At 35.1% G+C, this 18,353-nt stretch overlaps 2 protein-coding genes across 2 annotated transcripts; both read right to left on the reverse strand.

Annotated features, from left to right (window-relative positions):
• Nucleotides 1-7,931: 7,931 nt before the first annotated feature.
• On the reverse strand, nucleotides 7,932-10,518 carry LOC139851371 (uncharacterized). Its single transcript, XM_071840402.1, has 5 exons — nucleotides 10,194-10,518; nucleotides 9,842-10,052; nucleotides 9,563-9,758; nucleotides 8,182-8,244; nucleotides 7,932-8,051 (listed from the first exon to the last, which is right to left on the reverse strand). The coding sequence occupies exons 1-5, from the start codon at nucleotides 10,516-10,518 to the stop codon at nucleotides 7,992-7,994; spliced, it is 855 nt and encodes a 284-aa protein (XP_071696503.1). The 3' UTR covers nucleotides 7,932-7,991.
• Nucleotides 10,519-11,233: 715 nt separating this feature from the next.
• Nucleotides 11,234-18,350, reverse strand: LOC139885950 (alanine--tRNA ligase-like). The gene is made up of 23 exons (XM_071869698.1): nucleotides 17,945-18,350; nucleotides 17,259-17,497; nucleotides 17,025-17,165; nucleotides 16,786-16,932; nucleotides 16,538-16,690; nucleotides 16,312-16,441; nucleotides 16,129-16,225; nucleotides 15,902-16,019; nucleotides 15,595-15,654; nucleotides 15,430-15,480; nucleotides 15,218-15,313; nucleotides 14,935-15,036; nucleotides 14,651-14,773; nucleotides 14,389-14,532; nucleotides 13,924-13,995; nucleotides 13,764-13,839; nucleotides 13,553-13,695; nucleotides 13,339-13,447; nucleotides 13,068-13,255; nucleotides 12,237-12,326; nucleotides 11,959-12,141; nucleotides 11,675-11,854; nucleotides 11,234-11,540 (listed from the first exon to the last, which is right to left on the reverse strand). The coding sequence occupies exons 1-23, from the start codon at nucleotides 18,240-18,242 to the stop codon at nucleotides 11,469-11,471; spliced, it is 3,012 nt and encodes a 1,003-aa protein (XP_071725799.1). The 5' UTR covers nucleotides 18,243-18,350; the 3' UTR covers nucleotides 11,234-11,468.
• Between the last annotated feature and the right edge of the window lie 3 nt (nucleotides 18,351-18,353).

Consider the following 18,353-nt stretch of genomic DNA (forward strand, 5'->3'; position numbering starts at 1 on the left):
ACTATGATAAACTTTGATTTAAAAGTTGTTATTCTGGGAAAATGATTTTTATTATGAACATGAAACTATATCCAAAAATTATGGTTAAACTCAAAGTGGAAGTATGTTTTCTAAAATGGTCATCTAGACGTCGTTCTTTCGACTGAAATGACTACCTTTACAAAAATGACTTGTAACTTATTTTTACGACTATAAACCTATACTTTTTCTGTTTAGATACATAAAATAGAGTTCAATATGAAACCATAGCAATTTGATTCACTCAAAACGGATTTAAAATGAAGAAGTTATGGGTAAAACAAGATTGGATAATTTTTCTCATTTTAGCTACGTGAAAATTGGTAACAAATCTATTCCAACCATAACTTAATCAACTTGTATTGTATATTATGTAATCTTGAGATACCATAGACACGTATACAATGTTTCGACCTATCATGTCGACACATCTATATATATTTCGGAACAACCATAGACACTCTATATGTGAATGTTGGAGTTAGCTATACAGGGTTGAGGTTGATTCCAAAATATATATAGTTTGAGTTGTGATCAATACTGAGATACGTATACACTGGGTCGTGGATTGATTCAAGATAATATTTATCGATTTATTTCTGTACATCTAACTGTGGACAACTAGTTGTAGGTTACTAACGAGGACAGCTGACTTAATAAACTTAAAACATCAAAATATATTAAAAGTGTTGTAAATATATTTTGAACATACTTTGATATATATGTATATATTGTTATAGGTTCGTGAATCAACCAGTGGCCAAGTCTTACTTCCCGACGAAGTAAAAATCTGTGAAAGTGAGTTATAGTCCCACTTTTAAAATCTAATATTTTTGGGATGAGAATACATGCAGGTTTTATAAATGATTTACAAAATAGACACAAGTACGTGAAACTACATTCTATGGTTGAATTATCGAAATCGAATATGCCCCTTTTTATTAAGTCTGGTAATCTAAGAATTAGGGAACAGACACCCTAATTGACGCGAATCCTAAAGATAGATCTATTGGGCCTAACAAACCCCATCCAAAGTACCGGATGCTTTAGTACTTCGAAATTTATATCATATCCGAAGGGTGTCCCGGAATGATGGGGATATTCTTATATATGCATCTTGTTAATGTCGGTTACCAGGTGTTCACCATATGAATGATTTTTATCTCTATGTATGGGATGTGTATTGAAATATGAAATCTTGTGGTCTAATGTTACGATTTGATATATATAGGTTAAACCTATAACTCACCAACATTTTTGTTGACGTTTAAAGCATGTTTATTCTCAGGTGAATACTAAGAGCTTCCGCTGTTGCATACTAAAATAAGAACAAGATTTGGAGTCCATGTTTGTATGATATTGTGTAAAAACTGCATTCAAGAAACTGATTTCGATGTAACATATTTGTATTGTAAACCATTATGTAATGGTCGTGTGTAAACAGGATATTTTAGATTATCATTATTTGATAATCTACGTAAAGCTTTTTAAACCTTTATTTATGAAATAAAGGTTATGGTTTATTTTAAAAATGAATGCAGTCTTTGAAAAATGTCTCATATAGAGGTCAAAACCTCGCAACGAAATCAATTAATATGGAACATTTTTAATCAATAAGAACGGGACATTTCAATTTAAACTATATATTAATCATGTATAGATTTTGGAAATTATTTTGAGTCAAATTGACTTTTGTTGACCTTTACATATTATTCTCGAGCCTTGGGATTGTGATACACTATGACTTGACCTAATTTGTTAGACAAATATTGACCAACACATAAATATATATAATTAATTTAGGTTCGTGAATCCGAGGCCAACCTTGCACTTATTCAATGACGTTATATGTATTTTTACTACGAAATACAGTATGGTGAGTTTCATTTGCTCCATTTTTAAATGCTTTTGCAATATATATTTTTGGGACTGAGAATACATGCACTGCTTTTATAAATGTTTTACAAAATAAGCACAAGTTCATGAAACTACATTCTACGATTGTTTTGTTATACCGGATATCTGTACTTATTATTATTATGCTTGGTAACCTAAGAATTAGTGAAAAACACTAATTGACGCGAATCCTAAAGGTAGATCTACGGGCACCAACCACCCCCATTTTCGAATAGTGGAAATGCTTTAGTACTTCGAAGGGTTCTTGTCATACATTTGAATAGTGGAATGTATGATGCCAGATATCTTAAGCGCTCTATGTTAAGGTCGGTTACCAGGTGATTCATCGTATGAATGATTTTTGCAGTTGTAATGATCCTGCACATTTAATTAAATGAAATCTTGTGGCTTATTAAATATTATGATTATTATATAGAAATTAAACCTATGAACTCACCAACCTTTTGGTTGACACTTTAAAGCATGTTTATTCTCAGGTGTTAAAGAAATCTTCCGCTGTGCATTTGCTCATTTTAGAGATATTACATGGAGTCATTCATGGCATATTTTGAAAGACGTTGCATTCGAGTCGTTGAAATTCATCAAGATTATTATTAAGTCAATTATAGTCGGATGTATTATGAAATGGTATGCATGCCGTCAACTTTCGTTGTAAAGAAAGTTTGTCTTTTAGAAACGAATGCAGTGTTTGTAAAATGTATCATATAGAGGTCAAATACCTCGCGATGAAATCAACTATTGTGAATCGTTTATAATGTATATGAACGGGTCCTTTCAAGTGAGAACGCTATCATAACCTCGAAATATACTATCCTTTCAACTTTTCGCGTTCTTGCCGGTACACTGACCACCTCATAGCTATGAACTTTACAAACCCATCTTCTCATCCCAAGCACGCTCCCACTATACGAGTAAGAAACAAACTGCGGCTACTCAAGAAGATATTTGGTTCGTACCACTAGTCAGTCGCAAATTTCTTTGCCATCGAAGAGTAAAACAAGTACTCGAAGCTCCAGTGTTACGCGAAATCATCACACTAATCTTAAGAACATTGGAGAACGACGTCGCATAATCATCTCCACCACTCTACTAGTTGACTAACTCCTACTAGCTCGATAACTTCTATCCGGTTAACCAAATCATGCCAAGTTCCCAACACCCTCAACGATCCTAGAAAGCTCAAGTTCCGGGACTTACATGATTATCCGCCCCTCTTCCATCACTAAAAGACTTTTAATTGATCACCCTCGAAGAAAATCGCTTCTTTTGTTGAAACGCCAACCAAAACCGAGCAACCGTCGAATGGGTTCTATACGACACCCTTCGACAACCAATTACCATTAGTGACAAGAAGATCTAATCCTCCCTCATATTCCATAATCACTGGAATATTGACCAAATACCATTGGTCATCCCGTTTTTAAACTGCAAGCACCAAACTTCCCCGATACTCTCACTGTCGACTTTCAAACCGATGCATCTAGTTCGTTACCTAACCGCTCTAAATCGAAAGAAGAACACCCTCATTAGCTCCCGTAACAAACTCACATATCTGAAAGCACAGCTCGTATCGCTCGAAGTTTTGAAACAAAACCATCTCGCACTCGCGTCATCAAATTGAAAACATTTCATCCTGAAAACTTCCCATCGAAAAATCATATCTCAAGATCCGACGGTCAGATCGGCCTCAACTTTTTAACACGTGTAGATCAGCAAGTCTTCTATCTACAACCAAAAAATTAAGTGTAACCAAAAGTTAACAAATCCGCTATGAATTTTATTCTATAGCAGCTCCTGGAACTCCGAATTTTAAAGTTCAAACATTTTGTCGCACGGGATCGCAAAGAACGAGAACTTAGATCCGACTCCCGAATCTCCCGAAAAATCTCTCCGCAACGAACCCATCGAACCGACCTCTGACTCCGTAACCCTTGGCGAAAAAGAACCACCATCATCATACAAACGTCGCGAACAACTGCATGATAACTTTTAGAACCGTTACCCGAATTCCAATGTGATCAACTCTTCCGGATACATAGACATACCCATGAGTTCATCGCGAACAACTAAGTCACCTAGTCTCGATACATGTTGCAAAACAAATCCTTAAGCCCGTCGTTTTAATAACCTTGATAAAAAAAAACTGGTTCATCAACCATTATCGAAAAAAACTTGCTTTCAATTCGCCATCGTGCCCGGATCTTCAACTTTAAGCTCTTGATACCACTTTTTAGGAATTTGGGACCCAACAAGACAGGTGATTTAAACCAATCACCAATCCCACAAACGACAAACGATTAATTAAAGCATAAGAATGATAAATAAAAGCATAAAAATGACACAACGATTTAACGTGATTATATCCCAACTTCAAACACGGATAAGGGTTAATCCACATGCGCAAAACCGAGATTTTTCTTTGTTATTATCGTGCACACCTTTACAAGTTATATGGTGTTTATTTTTATAGGGGAACACAAAATAAACAAGAAATCCGTCTGACTTGCTGACCAAGACAAAATGTCACGTCTGGTGACCATAATGTCACCATTGGTGACATACTTGTTCTACCAGCTCAAAAAGATCGACTATAATTCTCGCGTTTCACCATATCACCTCATCAATGGTGAGAATATGTCACCAAGAGTGACATTCTTTGGACTCGCTTTTCCTTTGATTTTAATTCTTGTTCAAATCTCCATACTCAACACTTTTTTGATGACTATGATGCATGGGTTTTTGATGTGGGTAGGAGTATTGTATTGATGTGTTAAAATATATTTTATAAAATAGTTAAAAAGGATAAAAAATAATATTTTTAAAATAATATAAAATCAATATATTAAATCTCATGCATGTTGCTTTTGGTGTAGTATTCCAACACACGCCTCTCAAACGTCCAAAACCCACACACCATTACGTATACAATTGGTGTTGCTTTGTGCCATGCAGGATTCCCACGCCCGTGGGTTTATTCCGATACAAATGGTCTTAAGGAGTAAGACATATAGTCAATCTTATCTGATAAAATTGTACAATGCCTGGCCAACTTAACATGAGTTTGGCCATGTTTGGTTTTAATCTAATAATTAATACAGTAGTTAATACTATTAAGGGGGTGTTTGGATTAGCGATTTGAAAATTGATTATACGTTTTAGATAATCAGAATCAGATAATCAGCTGTATCGAAACGTGATTTAATTTAATGGTGTTTGGATATGATTATGCTGTTTGATATCGCAATAATCTGATAATTAATTTTCTGAGTGTTTGGAAAAATCAGATTACTTGAAACATAACAAATAAAATTACTAAAATGGACATTCTAATTCTAATTCTAATTCTAATAATAATAATAATAATGATAATGATAATAATAATAATATAATAACATACAAATGTAATAATACAAATATATAGACAACTGGAACTATATGACACCATTATATTATATTATAATCAATATGATAATAATAATTTAGTAATTGTAAATAATATAAAGACAGTCTAGTATGATTTAGATTTAATAGATTAAAAAATTCAATAACAAAGGTTTTGTAGTACAGAAATTCAACATGTTATTAATAGGGAAATATATAAATATGTAGAAAATAATAACATGGCAAAATATTAACATCAAGGAAATGATTACTAAAGCTGCAGTTGGTAGCATTTCTAAAGCAATGAGATAAGTAGAGATAAGTAAAGCTTGTACGGAGTATACTTTAATATTGGTATATAATATGGGTGATGACATGCACACAACTAATTTTTACAAATACACAACCAAACATGTTTTACAGTGTTGTATAGTACAACACTGTAAAGAATGTTTGGTTGCGTATTTGTAAAACTTGGTTGTGTACATATCACTTCCCATATAATACAAGGGTATGACGGTAAAATTCAAGTGATGGGATTTTCTCTAAGAATCACGTTTACAAACAGTACCTCCCCACCAACTGTTCTGTTTCTGCGTTTTGAGACCACCTAGACGTAAATAATCAATTTTTAATAGTTAATTACCAAACACTTAAATTAGATTATTTGCGATTTCAAAACGTAATAATTAAATAATCTTTCTCAAATCGCTAATCCAAAAACCCCGAAATATCTAAAGATTTTATTTATTAAGGTAATTAGGACTATATGCTTTATTATTAAACCTTTTACATATATATATATAATAGTAATATGACTGTTATAACACCTGTCAAACCGAGGACTGTCTAGTATTTGCAAACGACAATGATTGCCTTCGTGAAAAAAAGTTCATTGATTGAATCTGAAATCTCGTACAAACTACATGGAATGTCCTTGTAGTTTTTTAATATACATACAATTATTAATAACGAGCCACGTGAGTGTTTCGAATATAGGTCATCTAGATTTGATTTTACTGTTTCGGATGGCTCGTTATTACTAGCAAGATTGCAAAAGACGTGAGACGAGGTCGAGACGGTTGGGTCCTAAAAAGGTCGAGACGTTCGAGACGGGGTCGAGACGGACGTTGACCAAAGTTGACTTTTAAATATATATATAAGTACATAAATGTATATATGTGTACATATTTTAAAGCCAAAAACTTTAATTCACCAATTTGTACCCATAATCGCTATCACCGTTTTTATAATATAGAAAATTCAAACTAAAATACGACAATTTTGACCGATTTTACCGACTTTCTGGCTTTTCCAAATTTTGAGAGACTTTGACCTGATTTTTTCAACTTTGACCCAAATTTTGACCGTTGACTGTCATTTTAGACGGTTTTCTTCGAGACGGGACGGGCTAGTCACCAAACCGTCGCAACGGGCATCGCAACGGCTCGAGACGGGGGGTTTTGCAACAGTGATTACTAGTGAAGACGTGAAGTGATAGTTATAATATTGTTTTCACAAATTTGAAAATTCAAATCTAAAGTAAGACTCTAGTTGATGTTTAGAGTTTGCAAAATATTGCCACAAATATTTCTATTAAAGTTGAAGTAATGCTACTTTAACTCAGTTGGTTTAGAATAAACGACAACAATTTGAAAGTTGGTGGGCATTTTCCTTTCTCTTATAGTCATGTTTGCAGTTTTTGTAGTTTAATACGTATGAATTTGAATTGTGAAGCATATTTACATCTTCAATAACCTTATTGTTTTCCAATTTAGGTGAGTACAACGACGAACATTTAGTATACGAATTTTATTTTATTTTTTTACAATGACCTAAATGTCCTAACATACGTTTCAGTGTTTATTAAATAATAAATACACATTAATACATGCTAAAAAAAAACTCCTAGTAATTACGTACCTAATTTCCATTTTCTTTCTTGATGTTTTTTACGTATATAAGTAAGGGATCCGACTTAAATCAATAGCCATAAGACAAACAAAACTAATTTTTCTCCAATAAAAATGATGAAAAATGCTTCGTTGATGATAGTGCTTTTAACAATCTTGCTAATGAATGCTAACAATTTCGACTACGTTTCAGGAATTTTACAATCGAAAGGTGCACGCTCGTCGGCTAATGTTAAAGTTCCGGCTGGGGAGTTTATAGGAAAGATGGTAAACATTGGACAATTATGTCATCAAGATATCGACTGTGCACTGACTTGCCCCATTTACGGGAAATATATTTGTGTCGATGGCGGATGCTTTTGCTACGTACCTCCGAATGAATAATTGTTGGTAACTTGCTAAATGCGATAATGTTGATAATGTATAAAGGGAATTTTAAGTAATACAATGTAATATCATGGATATATGTTTTCAACAATTAGCTTGAGATGTTTACAAATTGAAAATTTATGACCCATTTGAAGCGACTGGAACCAGTTATTGCTAGTTTCAAGCTCAAAAGTTATATTATCTTCAGTTTCATGTTAATTTCAATAACCAACCTCATCTTAAAACAAAATTATTATGTACTAATGCATTGGTTGAAACAGGGTTGAATTGGGTTGATAAACAAACACTTTCATATATAAAAACATTAAGCATGTACATTTTTTCAGTGATTACAACCATATAATACTATATAAGTACCATGTATTTGTACACTCATTTCTTCTTCTTTGTAGAAGATTTCCTCTTTGCCTTCATAAACCCCGCTCCGCTCTCCTGCCAGAAGAATGCAACTTTCAGCAATGCTAATAAAAAACCTTAGCAAAAATTTTATAAAAGATACATTGAATAAATAAACTGTTAATTTTCAAAAACCACAACTGAAAGCGCATACAAACACAATTACCTTCTTGTACTGGCAGTACGCAACTCGGCCAGTCAGCTCCTGTCCCCTTTTACCAACATAGACCTAAAGGTAACAACCAAATAGTTCAAAACATATACATATCTGATATAAACACTGCTTATAATATCCGAAACAGCAAATTAACTAGTCTTCCATTTTAATTTATTTTACTCGAGATTCAAGTATAAATCACCAACATAATAAGCCCATCAGGCTCCTAATGACACGCATTTGCACCTCAGAAGACCAAACAGATACGTAAAAGTAATCTGGCATCCTGTTAGGCTGTTACCCATAAATCTAGAAATGACAAAATGAATGGGACAAGTAACTGGTCAACACAAGTAACTTTTGGGAGAATATATGGTCAAGTTACTAATTACAAAATAATACAAATTAATTAAAAGTTATTTGAAGTGTTAAATAAATTGAATACAGAGATCGAAGTTGCAATATGATCAAACCTATTACTTAGCGTGATAGATATGAGTGCTTAATTTTGGAAAAAGAGGATTAACCGATTGTTTTATCTCCGGCAGTCGTGCAAACCCGATCGGAATCTGAGAGTTCATAAGAGTGTAAAACAACCAATCGATTAATCTACTCAATTAGATTGAGTAATTAATATCTTAGGTGATGAACTCCGGTGGTGATGACTGGAATTCAGTCGGAATTGAGTAAACTTGTGCCTGAGACGTAATTTTGGCAGAGTATATTTATAGTGATTGAATGTGTGTGAAATGAGTGACCCAAGGGGACTTATTTTCAGGCAGAAAAGTTTGTTATGTGAGCTGGTGATGTGACACACGTACTACTTGTGTGCATAACAAACTTTCCTAAATACTCGGGCTGACGTGGCACTGACGCTCCCCCGTGTGCCACTGCTTAGATATTTTGGGCACGTGTGCAGGCTGCATGCTACCGGATGGTACATATGTATGCCCAAGTTAAAGGGCTTACGTGTATACACAGACTAAGTTATTGGTCAAGTGTTTCTTCATGACAACTCTTATCCGCACAAACCCTATCCCTCATATCTTGTCGGCATGCTTCATCAACAACCTACACATTCATCATTTTGCTTATGATGCCAATCTGTTTGCTCGGTGATCATCCTTTCTTTGCCACTTCTTACCTTATTACATGTGATTTTATCCGGCACCGGCACTATTTATCATTCTTGCCGGACCCTGTTCTTTGTAAAATGGATAATCCGTATAAAATTAAAGATTATGTGATACGATCAGTAGGGCGTATCATTACATTAGAAATAGCTTTTGGTAACTTCCAATGCATTTGAGTATTTGACATTCTTTTTGGTAAATCTAGAAGGATGTATGAACTGAAAATTATAACAAACATACTAGATAATTCAACTCACTTTCTTTCCATCCGAGCCTGTTAACCAACGCCCAGGAGTATGATTGGCACCATGCACCTTTCTTTTTACAGCTCTTTTTGTTGTCACTTTGTCAACACCAAGTTTCGGATTCACCCAACCGTCAGACATATCTTCAGTCTTAGATTTTCTTGAATTTTTCTTTTTATTTGAGCTTTGTCCACATTTAAACTGTCCCCTATATTTTTTATACACAAGTATGTCACTGACTAGAATACACCGTAAAACGTTAAGAACATCATGAGGTGGAGCTGAGTTTACATGTAATCAATCTCTGATGTACTAGGCTTCTCAAAATCTCTCTTTGTCACATTATCCAAAGGAGAAAAGTTTGGTAAGCGACTTCGAACAAGCTCTTGAATCCGTGGGTCATCGTGACAAAAATAGCGATGAGCAGGTAGCAAACATTCACGAAGACTTCCTGTAGCAGATGACTCAACTGATTCAATGACGTATGACGTTTCTCTTCTTACTTATAATATGCAACTATTAACAATTTGAATAAATATATATATTACAGTAATAACATCAAAATTAAACAATAATAATAATGCATAAGAAAAATGATATCGCATAAAATAAAATAAAAATCGCATAGAATCAAAGCAAATACCACAGCAGTCATCAATAACCGCAGTAGAGTGCAACTTTGTCTCATCATTGCACGGAATCGTTGATGACGTGGCACTGATAGAGAGTCCACGTCGGATTCGCTTCAGCTCCGGATTCTGATCAAGATACTCAGGCTCCGAATCATCGACGATTAGGGTTTCAAAATCATCATCGTTGTCTTCGAGTGTTTTTGTAGTAGCAGCTACTGAGAACTGCCCGGACGAGCTACGGTTGCTAATTGGATTTGAAGAACCAATTCGGGGCTCCGAATCGAATATGGTAAAATCAAAACCTAAAGAAAAGGAAGGTGCTTCAAAATCCGCCATGAGTCAATCTAAAAGCGCAACGGTCAGAGTGCCGGTTATACAAAAGCTGGTGGAATACAAATGAGATCCCTATAATATGCCACTATTAACAATTCTAGTCCTCGATTTTTTTAAAATGTTGATCAAAATACAGTCGTTTGATTGGTTGTGACGCTCGTTTTGATTGTTAATAGTCTTTGTTTTTACAGAGTGAAATATTGTGAGGATTCGTCTGGCTTATTCGATTTTTCAGGTTGAGGATGTGCTTTTCGATTTTTTTCTTGCGCTCTCGAGGAGGGTGCCTTGAGCTTTCCCGGCGAATGTTTCAAGTAGTTTCATGGACGGGTTGAGGGGGGTTCGTTAGCCAAAGGGTTATATGGGGGTTTTATGGGGGGTCTTGAGATTGTGGGTCTCAAATCAATTGTTGATGTGTCTGATTTGATTATTGTTGTACGTTATCAGTTCTTTAGGTTTTAGGTTGCATTGCCAATCATTTTGGTTGGTTGTACGGTTGTTAGTTGAGATCAGTTGTTAGCTATGGTCTATGGGCAATTGGTTTTGGTTGTAGTACATTTAGCTACGGTTAATTACAATACACAGTACACACTTTATCATCAACTTACGTGAATGTAACATGCAACAAGCATAGCTACTTATTATCGAAAGATTCGATATAAGAGAAAGCCATCTTATAACAAGTTAGATGATGAAAAAAATAGATAACAAGCCACCAAGATATAGGAAACAGATAAAACTAGTAAAACCAAAGTGTATTTGTCAACAATCCATCGTGTTCACTCAATAGGAAATGGACATCAATACAAGTCGAATTCAAATATGTGTCAACAATCTATTGTTTTCCTTTCAGCTCAATTCACTATATGCTTGCCATAACCCCAACCAACCATTGGGTTTGTAATCACAAGCTGAAATGAGCAGACGTATGTTTAAACGCCCTAAAGATATGCTTTTTAGCCTAGCTTGAGTGCTGCAAATGACTTGGCAACGTCTATTGCTTCGTCTACATGCTGTATATCGGGTCCCTGAAGAAATAAATGATCATCATCATTAGTCAAGGGAATAACAAACGAAACAAGCCTGGTCTAGCCCATGCCAAAGATGACCAAATTCAAACTCGCCACCCAGACATGTAAGTTAAAAGAGTAAAGAAACATACCTGGCCTTGAGCAAGACCGCCTTTTCCTCCACCACCTTTGCCTTCTAGTGGCTTCAATGCCGCCTTCAGCCACTCCAAAACCTTCAACTGGTTGCTTTTATCACTTTTTTCTGGCACACCAGCACAAACTAACGCCTTATTTGACTGTCTATCAGTAGTAAAAACCATAACTGGCATTCCCTGCCCACCCAACAAAATACGTTCACAAAATCAATACATTATAAGAAATAAAAAAAACACAATACATTGATAACCAGATAATATTTATGCAACTTTAAACCAACCTTCTGCTCCATGACTTTCACAACTGCTTCGCGAATAGCAGCATTGTCCGATCCTACGGCAACGTGTGAAATGCAGAAAGGTACACCTTCAGAAGAAGCAACTTCTGCAGCCTTAATTGCTGCTTCAACAGCTTTGTTTATGTTCTCTTCTGCGGCCTTCTTTTTTGCTTTTATTACCAAATTCTGAAATATAATAGACACGTACTCATCTATTAATGACAGGTTTCAGTGGCAGGTTTGTAACAGAAACTGAGAGTAGTAGGATGGATATTATTTACCTGAAGGATTGAGATTTTTGCCTTTAAATCAGCCTTCTTTGCAGATGAAATAGAAGCTGATTCTACTTGACCATTTAAAGAGGTCACTTTCTGAAATAAAAAGAACCACACACAACAAACATCATAAAAACTTCAAGCAACATATTCCAAAAAGAAATTACAAAAGTAAATATAAGCACTGATGAAGTCTAGAGAGGAGTTAATTTGGCAGTTCGCATAGTACACAGAGAAGGTGAAGACAAAATCTAAGAATAAGAAACTAGAGGGGGCAAAATGAGTGTGGTGTCAAATTCCTAACGTGTCAAAGTGACCCAATTCTGTACCGTCCCAAGTGAGTCAAGATAAGGTCTTAAAATTTTCTTTAAAATTAAAATGCAACTCTAACATTCTGTTACAAACAAACTAATAAGATGTATACATTATTGTATGATGAGAAAATTCAAAACTTGATTAAATGGTAATGATAAGGTGTGTCGTGTGTGTGGTTACAGTACTATTACTATAGCGTCCCAATAGTAATACATGCTTAAAATCTCTCCTAAATTGCTACGTTCCAGGAAAAAATGACTACAGTACTATTTTACAAGTACAGTTTCTATAGTGACATTTAAACTCAGTATTTATGAGCTCAGATAATAAAACCAATGGGATTAAAGAACGAGGAAACACAACGTACCCTGACCTAGATCATCTTGACCCAATTTGAACATTTTCGTATATACCCGTTTGGACCCTTTGTATCAGTCGTTTCACCCAGAGAAAGCCTAATATTACTTGCCCATTATTGTTAAATTAGGAAAATATCCCCCTTCTATAAACTAATTAACCAACCTGTTCAAGAAGGCTTCCTTCCAGCTTCGATGCCTGATCAACTTCCTGCTCGAGTTCAGCTGCCTTTTTGATAGCATCGAAAGCATAATCTGTTGTTACGGCAGTAACCCTCCGAATCCCCTTGGCAATTCCCTCCTCAGACAGTAGTGCAAAAGCCTTCGCCTCCCGTGTATTTGAAATATGAGTCCCTAAATACTCATAAAGTTCAGTATTTAATATAGGATATGAAACAAGCATTATACGAGTCACCAACAATAAAAAATAAACGTACCTCCACATAGCTCTGCAGATATCGACACCCATTCTTCACTTTCGGGATCAGCCAAAAGATCGTCCACTTGTCGACCAATTGCAACAATCCTAACTGGATCAGGATACACCTAAACCATCATGGAAAGTCCAACATCCGTCAGATTAAAAGTGGGCATTTTGGACACATTTGTATGGCAAACGGGTCCATCCAGGTTGCTTTTTAAAATGCTTACCTCACCAAAAACAGCCCGCAAACCATTAACTCTTTTAGCATCAGCCAGGCTTGCCTCTTTTGCAGAAACGTCTAATTCAGCTTTGATTTGTTCATTCACAATGGATTCAATTCTGCGAAGGTCCTCTGGTTTTACGGGTTTCCCTGAAATAAAAAGTTTTGAAGTATTAATACATGATTGTGGTGACAAAATGAGGTGCCAATAAGCCTACCATGAGAGAAGTCAAATCTTAATTTTTCTGGAAGAACAATGGATCCTTTCTGATCGACATGAGTCCCTAATACCTCCTGCAGATAAATTGCAATATTAGGAATACAAAATGACTTACAAAGGTGACAATAAAAACTAATGAAGGGTCATTTTTTATTTACCCTGAGAGCAAAATTTAACATGTGTGTACATGTATGATTGGGAGCAATGCGCTGACGCCTTTTGTAGTCGACCTACATAAAGATACCCAAAAACATCAAAAACAGAGGTGGCAAAACACGAGTCAAGCAAGTTTGGTAACGAGTCAAAGAGAATAATTTTTTATGCTAGTCTGGTCAGCCTGATCACAAATATCTAAAAACGTTTTATAGAGAATTAGTCAGTTGAACATGATGACAAAACCAACTCATTTATATAATTACTTGGGTTTTTCAAAGATCAATATCCATTAACAATACTCTCCGGGCAACTTTCACCCGTTAGACTTGTTTCCGTTTGCACTGATCTTAGTTGTCCTATTGGACTCATCGGAGATAAAGCATGCCAACCTAGACCCATAAGTGGACGGGTCAACATTGATATTCAAACCACAAGCATCAGATCTGCTATATGTGTCAGCCTCTTACCTTGCAAATAACTTTATCACCCACATGAAACTTGGCAGACTCCCCAGTAATTTTACCATGATGTATCACAAAACCACCATAAACTTGAACATTACAAACTTCAAATGATCCAAAGGAGCCTTCAAGTAGTCCAGTATCATATATCTAAAATATCACTAAACCATGTCATACTTCGAAGCACATTTGCCCACACAAAAATAAATAAATAAAAAAACAAGTAAATAATATGGTACACGGAGTTTGGAGGATAATCAGCACTAACCTGACCACCTTGCTCAGCATAAAAACTGGTACTTTTAAGAATTATACCAACATCAACACCAGCATCAGCAAGTTCCACGTACTCGCTGCCTGTGTAAATGGCTTTTATCTCACTTTCATGTTCCTGAAAGTGGGATTTATTATCATACTACCTCAAAAAAGTGAAAAAATTTACACTTTCAGGCTTTCAGCAATTTGAAAATAAAGTGATAAAATCAAATTTGTAAGAAAACCTTACAAGATAAATATAAATACAAGTAAGCCAGAACCAGCTCGTCTACATACCTTAAACCATTCAAACTTATAACTATCGTTTGTTGTAGGCACTCCTCTTTTATGCAGTGCAGAAGTCGCATCAGCATCCATGACAATCGTAACAGCAGCTTGCTGTCAAAATACCATGTTTGTTAATTAAAAAGCATTAGTAAAATGGCTCCCAATCTAAGTAACACTTTATTAACATGATTGTAACTTACAGACCTTAGGTTGTTCAAGATATCAATACAAGTTTGGTCAAGTAAGTAATTTTTAGGAACATACAAAAAAAATCGCAAAGCAAAACAATAACCTTATTCTGGGCATTCCTTGATCTTTCTCTAGCTTCATTCATAGCAATATTGAATCCATCAACATCAACCTCTAACCCCCTTTCTTCCGCCATCAGCTGACACAAGAAACTATTGGTTAATACAATAAACATTGGATTGAAAGACTTGAAAAAAAAAATAAAAAATAAAAAATAAAAAATATAAATAAATGTCAAAAGTGCCATCTACACACCTGTGTCAGATCCAATGGAAATCCATAAGTATCCCACAACACAAATGCATCCTGCAACCATGAGATATATTTCAAAATCAGAAACAAACACAAATAAATAAATAAATAAATAAGACTTAAAGATGATAAAGAATTAAAAAAAAAAAAAAAAAAAAAAAAATTCACCTGTCCACTAAATTTCTTCCCCTGAACATCTTGAACCGTCTTCTTAAACTTCTCGATTCCCTATAGTCAACAAGAGTCAATTTAGTCATCATACACTTCTTATCTTTTCTCCACGTACCTACTTATTCTTGGAACAAAAAAAATATTTAAAATGAATTAGTTCGCAATAGAACAGAACCCCATTTTGTTCTACAAAATGTAAATCAGGGAATAATGTCAACCCATTGACTACCTTTTATAAAGTCTCGCTTCTATTCTATTACAATTAGAGCACACATGAATTAGTATTAATGAAAACCAAGCTTACATGAAGTAATGTCCTCCCAAAACTTGCTTCCTCTTCGGCTATAATTTCTCTAATGTTTGCCTCTTGTTTTAGCTCAGGAAAAACATGGCCCATTGTTTCTACCACAACTTTTACCAATCTGATTATATTGTATAATAAGATATCACCACAAATCATAAACTTATGGAACACGAATATTACAATTACAATACTGTATAATAAATGTGAATCAAAACTTTATAAGCTACCCATTGAAAAATCCTTGTTGTGCTTTCAGTACTTCGGTTCCATAACGTACAGCACGACGAAGAATACGCCGCAGAACATATTCACGCCCTTCATTGCCTGATTATCAAATATATTAACATGCAAGTTGGGGTAAGTTATAATACACACAATGGCGTACAATAAAAGCGGTTGTACATATCAACCTGGTCGTGAACCATCTGCGATGGCAAACGAAAGAGTTCTAATGTGGTCAGCAACAACTCTGTACGCCATGTCAATGCCGTCAACATCATCTGGACCCACTTTGCCTGAATATGGTCTAGCGCCAGTTGCCTACCCAGAAGCAAACAAACACACTCAATGAAATGCAAATCGAAACTAACGCAAGTAAGAAGAGTACATATAGAAGTATTTATATAATTATATTACATGCTGGATTGCATCAAAGATAGGTATGAAGACATCCGTATCATAGTTGCTCATCTTGTTCTGGAGTATTGAAGTCAGTCTTTCGAAACCCATACCAGTATCCACGTGTTTTGCAGGCAAAGGTTTCAAGGAACCATCTGCTTCCCTGTTAAACTGTGTGATAACAAATATATCAACAAAAAGTATGTCACACACAGCACAAAGGCTAGTCACTGTAACATAAGAGGAAAAAGTAGTACGAGCTTTACCTGAATAAACACATTATTCCATATCTCAATCAATGTAGGATCATCATTGTTAACCAGATCTGCAGCATCACGACCACCTATTCTATCAAAGTGTATTTCAGTACACGGTCCACATGGCCCAGTATCACCCATCTCCCAGAAGTTGTCCTACAAGAAAATTAAACAAGTAATCAAACTGGATTAGTCAACTCTTTCAGTTTACAAAACATTGTTGCGCTATAAACACTAAAACAACTTACTTTACAACCAAAAGGTAAAACTCGTGCGGGTGGAAGATATTTGAGCCATATATTTCTAGCTTCAACATCAGCAGGAAGGCCCAATTTCTCATCACCACCAAAATAGGTGGCATAAATTCGATCAGTGGGCAGCTTGAAGACCTGTAAATCAATACATATGAATTAAATACGCATGATGAAGAAAACTCCATACTAAGTGTGACCATATAATGTGATACAATATTTTGTGTATACCGTTGTGAGAAGCTCCCATGCCCATCCAATAGCTTCCTCTTTAAAATAATCACCAAATGACCAGTTACCAAGCATCTCAAAGAAGGTGTGATGATAAGTGTCTTTGCCAACATCATCAAGATCATTATGCTTCCCACCAGCTCGGATACACTTCTGTGTGTTGCACGCACGAGTCAGTTTGCTCAATTGAGTGTTTGGATCAGCAGTACCCAAAAAGATAGGCTTGAACTGATTCATACCTGTAAATGACAAAAAGATTATATATAGTTCAAGTACTCGCGTTTACACGATGCCTATACCACCTATAAATGTCCCTCACATATCAAATAAACATTTTTTTAAAATGTCTACAATATCAATTACAAAACACTCTTTCTTTAAAATTTTAATCCACCATTTAATCTTTTAACGTCTAATATATTGCTCTTTAATCTTCAAAATCCAAAGAGATAACTATTTCGAATATTTTAACTGGATCGTGTCCCTCTTCTCAAAATGTATTACAGTATTACAAACTTCAATACCTAAAGTACAGAATAGCTTCTCATTTAATTGATCAAATTGTCAAACTATACCTTCTTTTACAAACTTACCTAGTATACATACATGCACATATTAAATTTATTTGTGCATTTATTAAAATTAGGGTTACAATAAATCAAATGAGATGAAGAAGATTAACAAACCAGCATTAGCAAAAAGAAGTGTTGGATCATTAACAGGAACAACAGGGCTTGATTTCCAATACACATGATTCTTTTCTTCAAAAAATTTAACAAAACTATCTCTAACTTTATTCGCCGGCCATTCAACCTCAATCGCCGATTGTGACCCCATACTCTTCACTGGATCGATAGCAACACCAGTTGATAAGTTAAACCGGCCTAAAATACAATTCTTCTTAGAAACCCTAACTTTCGAATAACCAGCGACTGTGCAGTAATTCAACGCTAAATTTAAATTACGAGCTAATTGAGCCTTCATCCATCTGTAATTACTACAAATACGAGAAAATGAAAGGACGGCGGTGATAGTGGTTGACTGATTGACGGCGTTAGAGAGTGAGGGTTTAAGGGTGATCGGATAAATAAGAAA

Source organism: Rutidosis leptorrhynchoides, chromosome 1 (genome assembly GCF_046630445.1).
Source record: "Rutidosis leptorrhynchoides isolate AG116_Rl617_1_P2 chromosome 1, CSIRO_AGI_Rlap_v1, whole genome shotgun sequence".
NCBI lineage: Eukaryota > Viridiplantae > Streptophyta > Magnoliopsida > Asterales > Asteraceae > Rutidosis > Rutidosis leptorrhynchoides.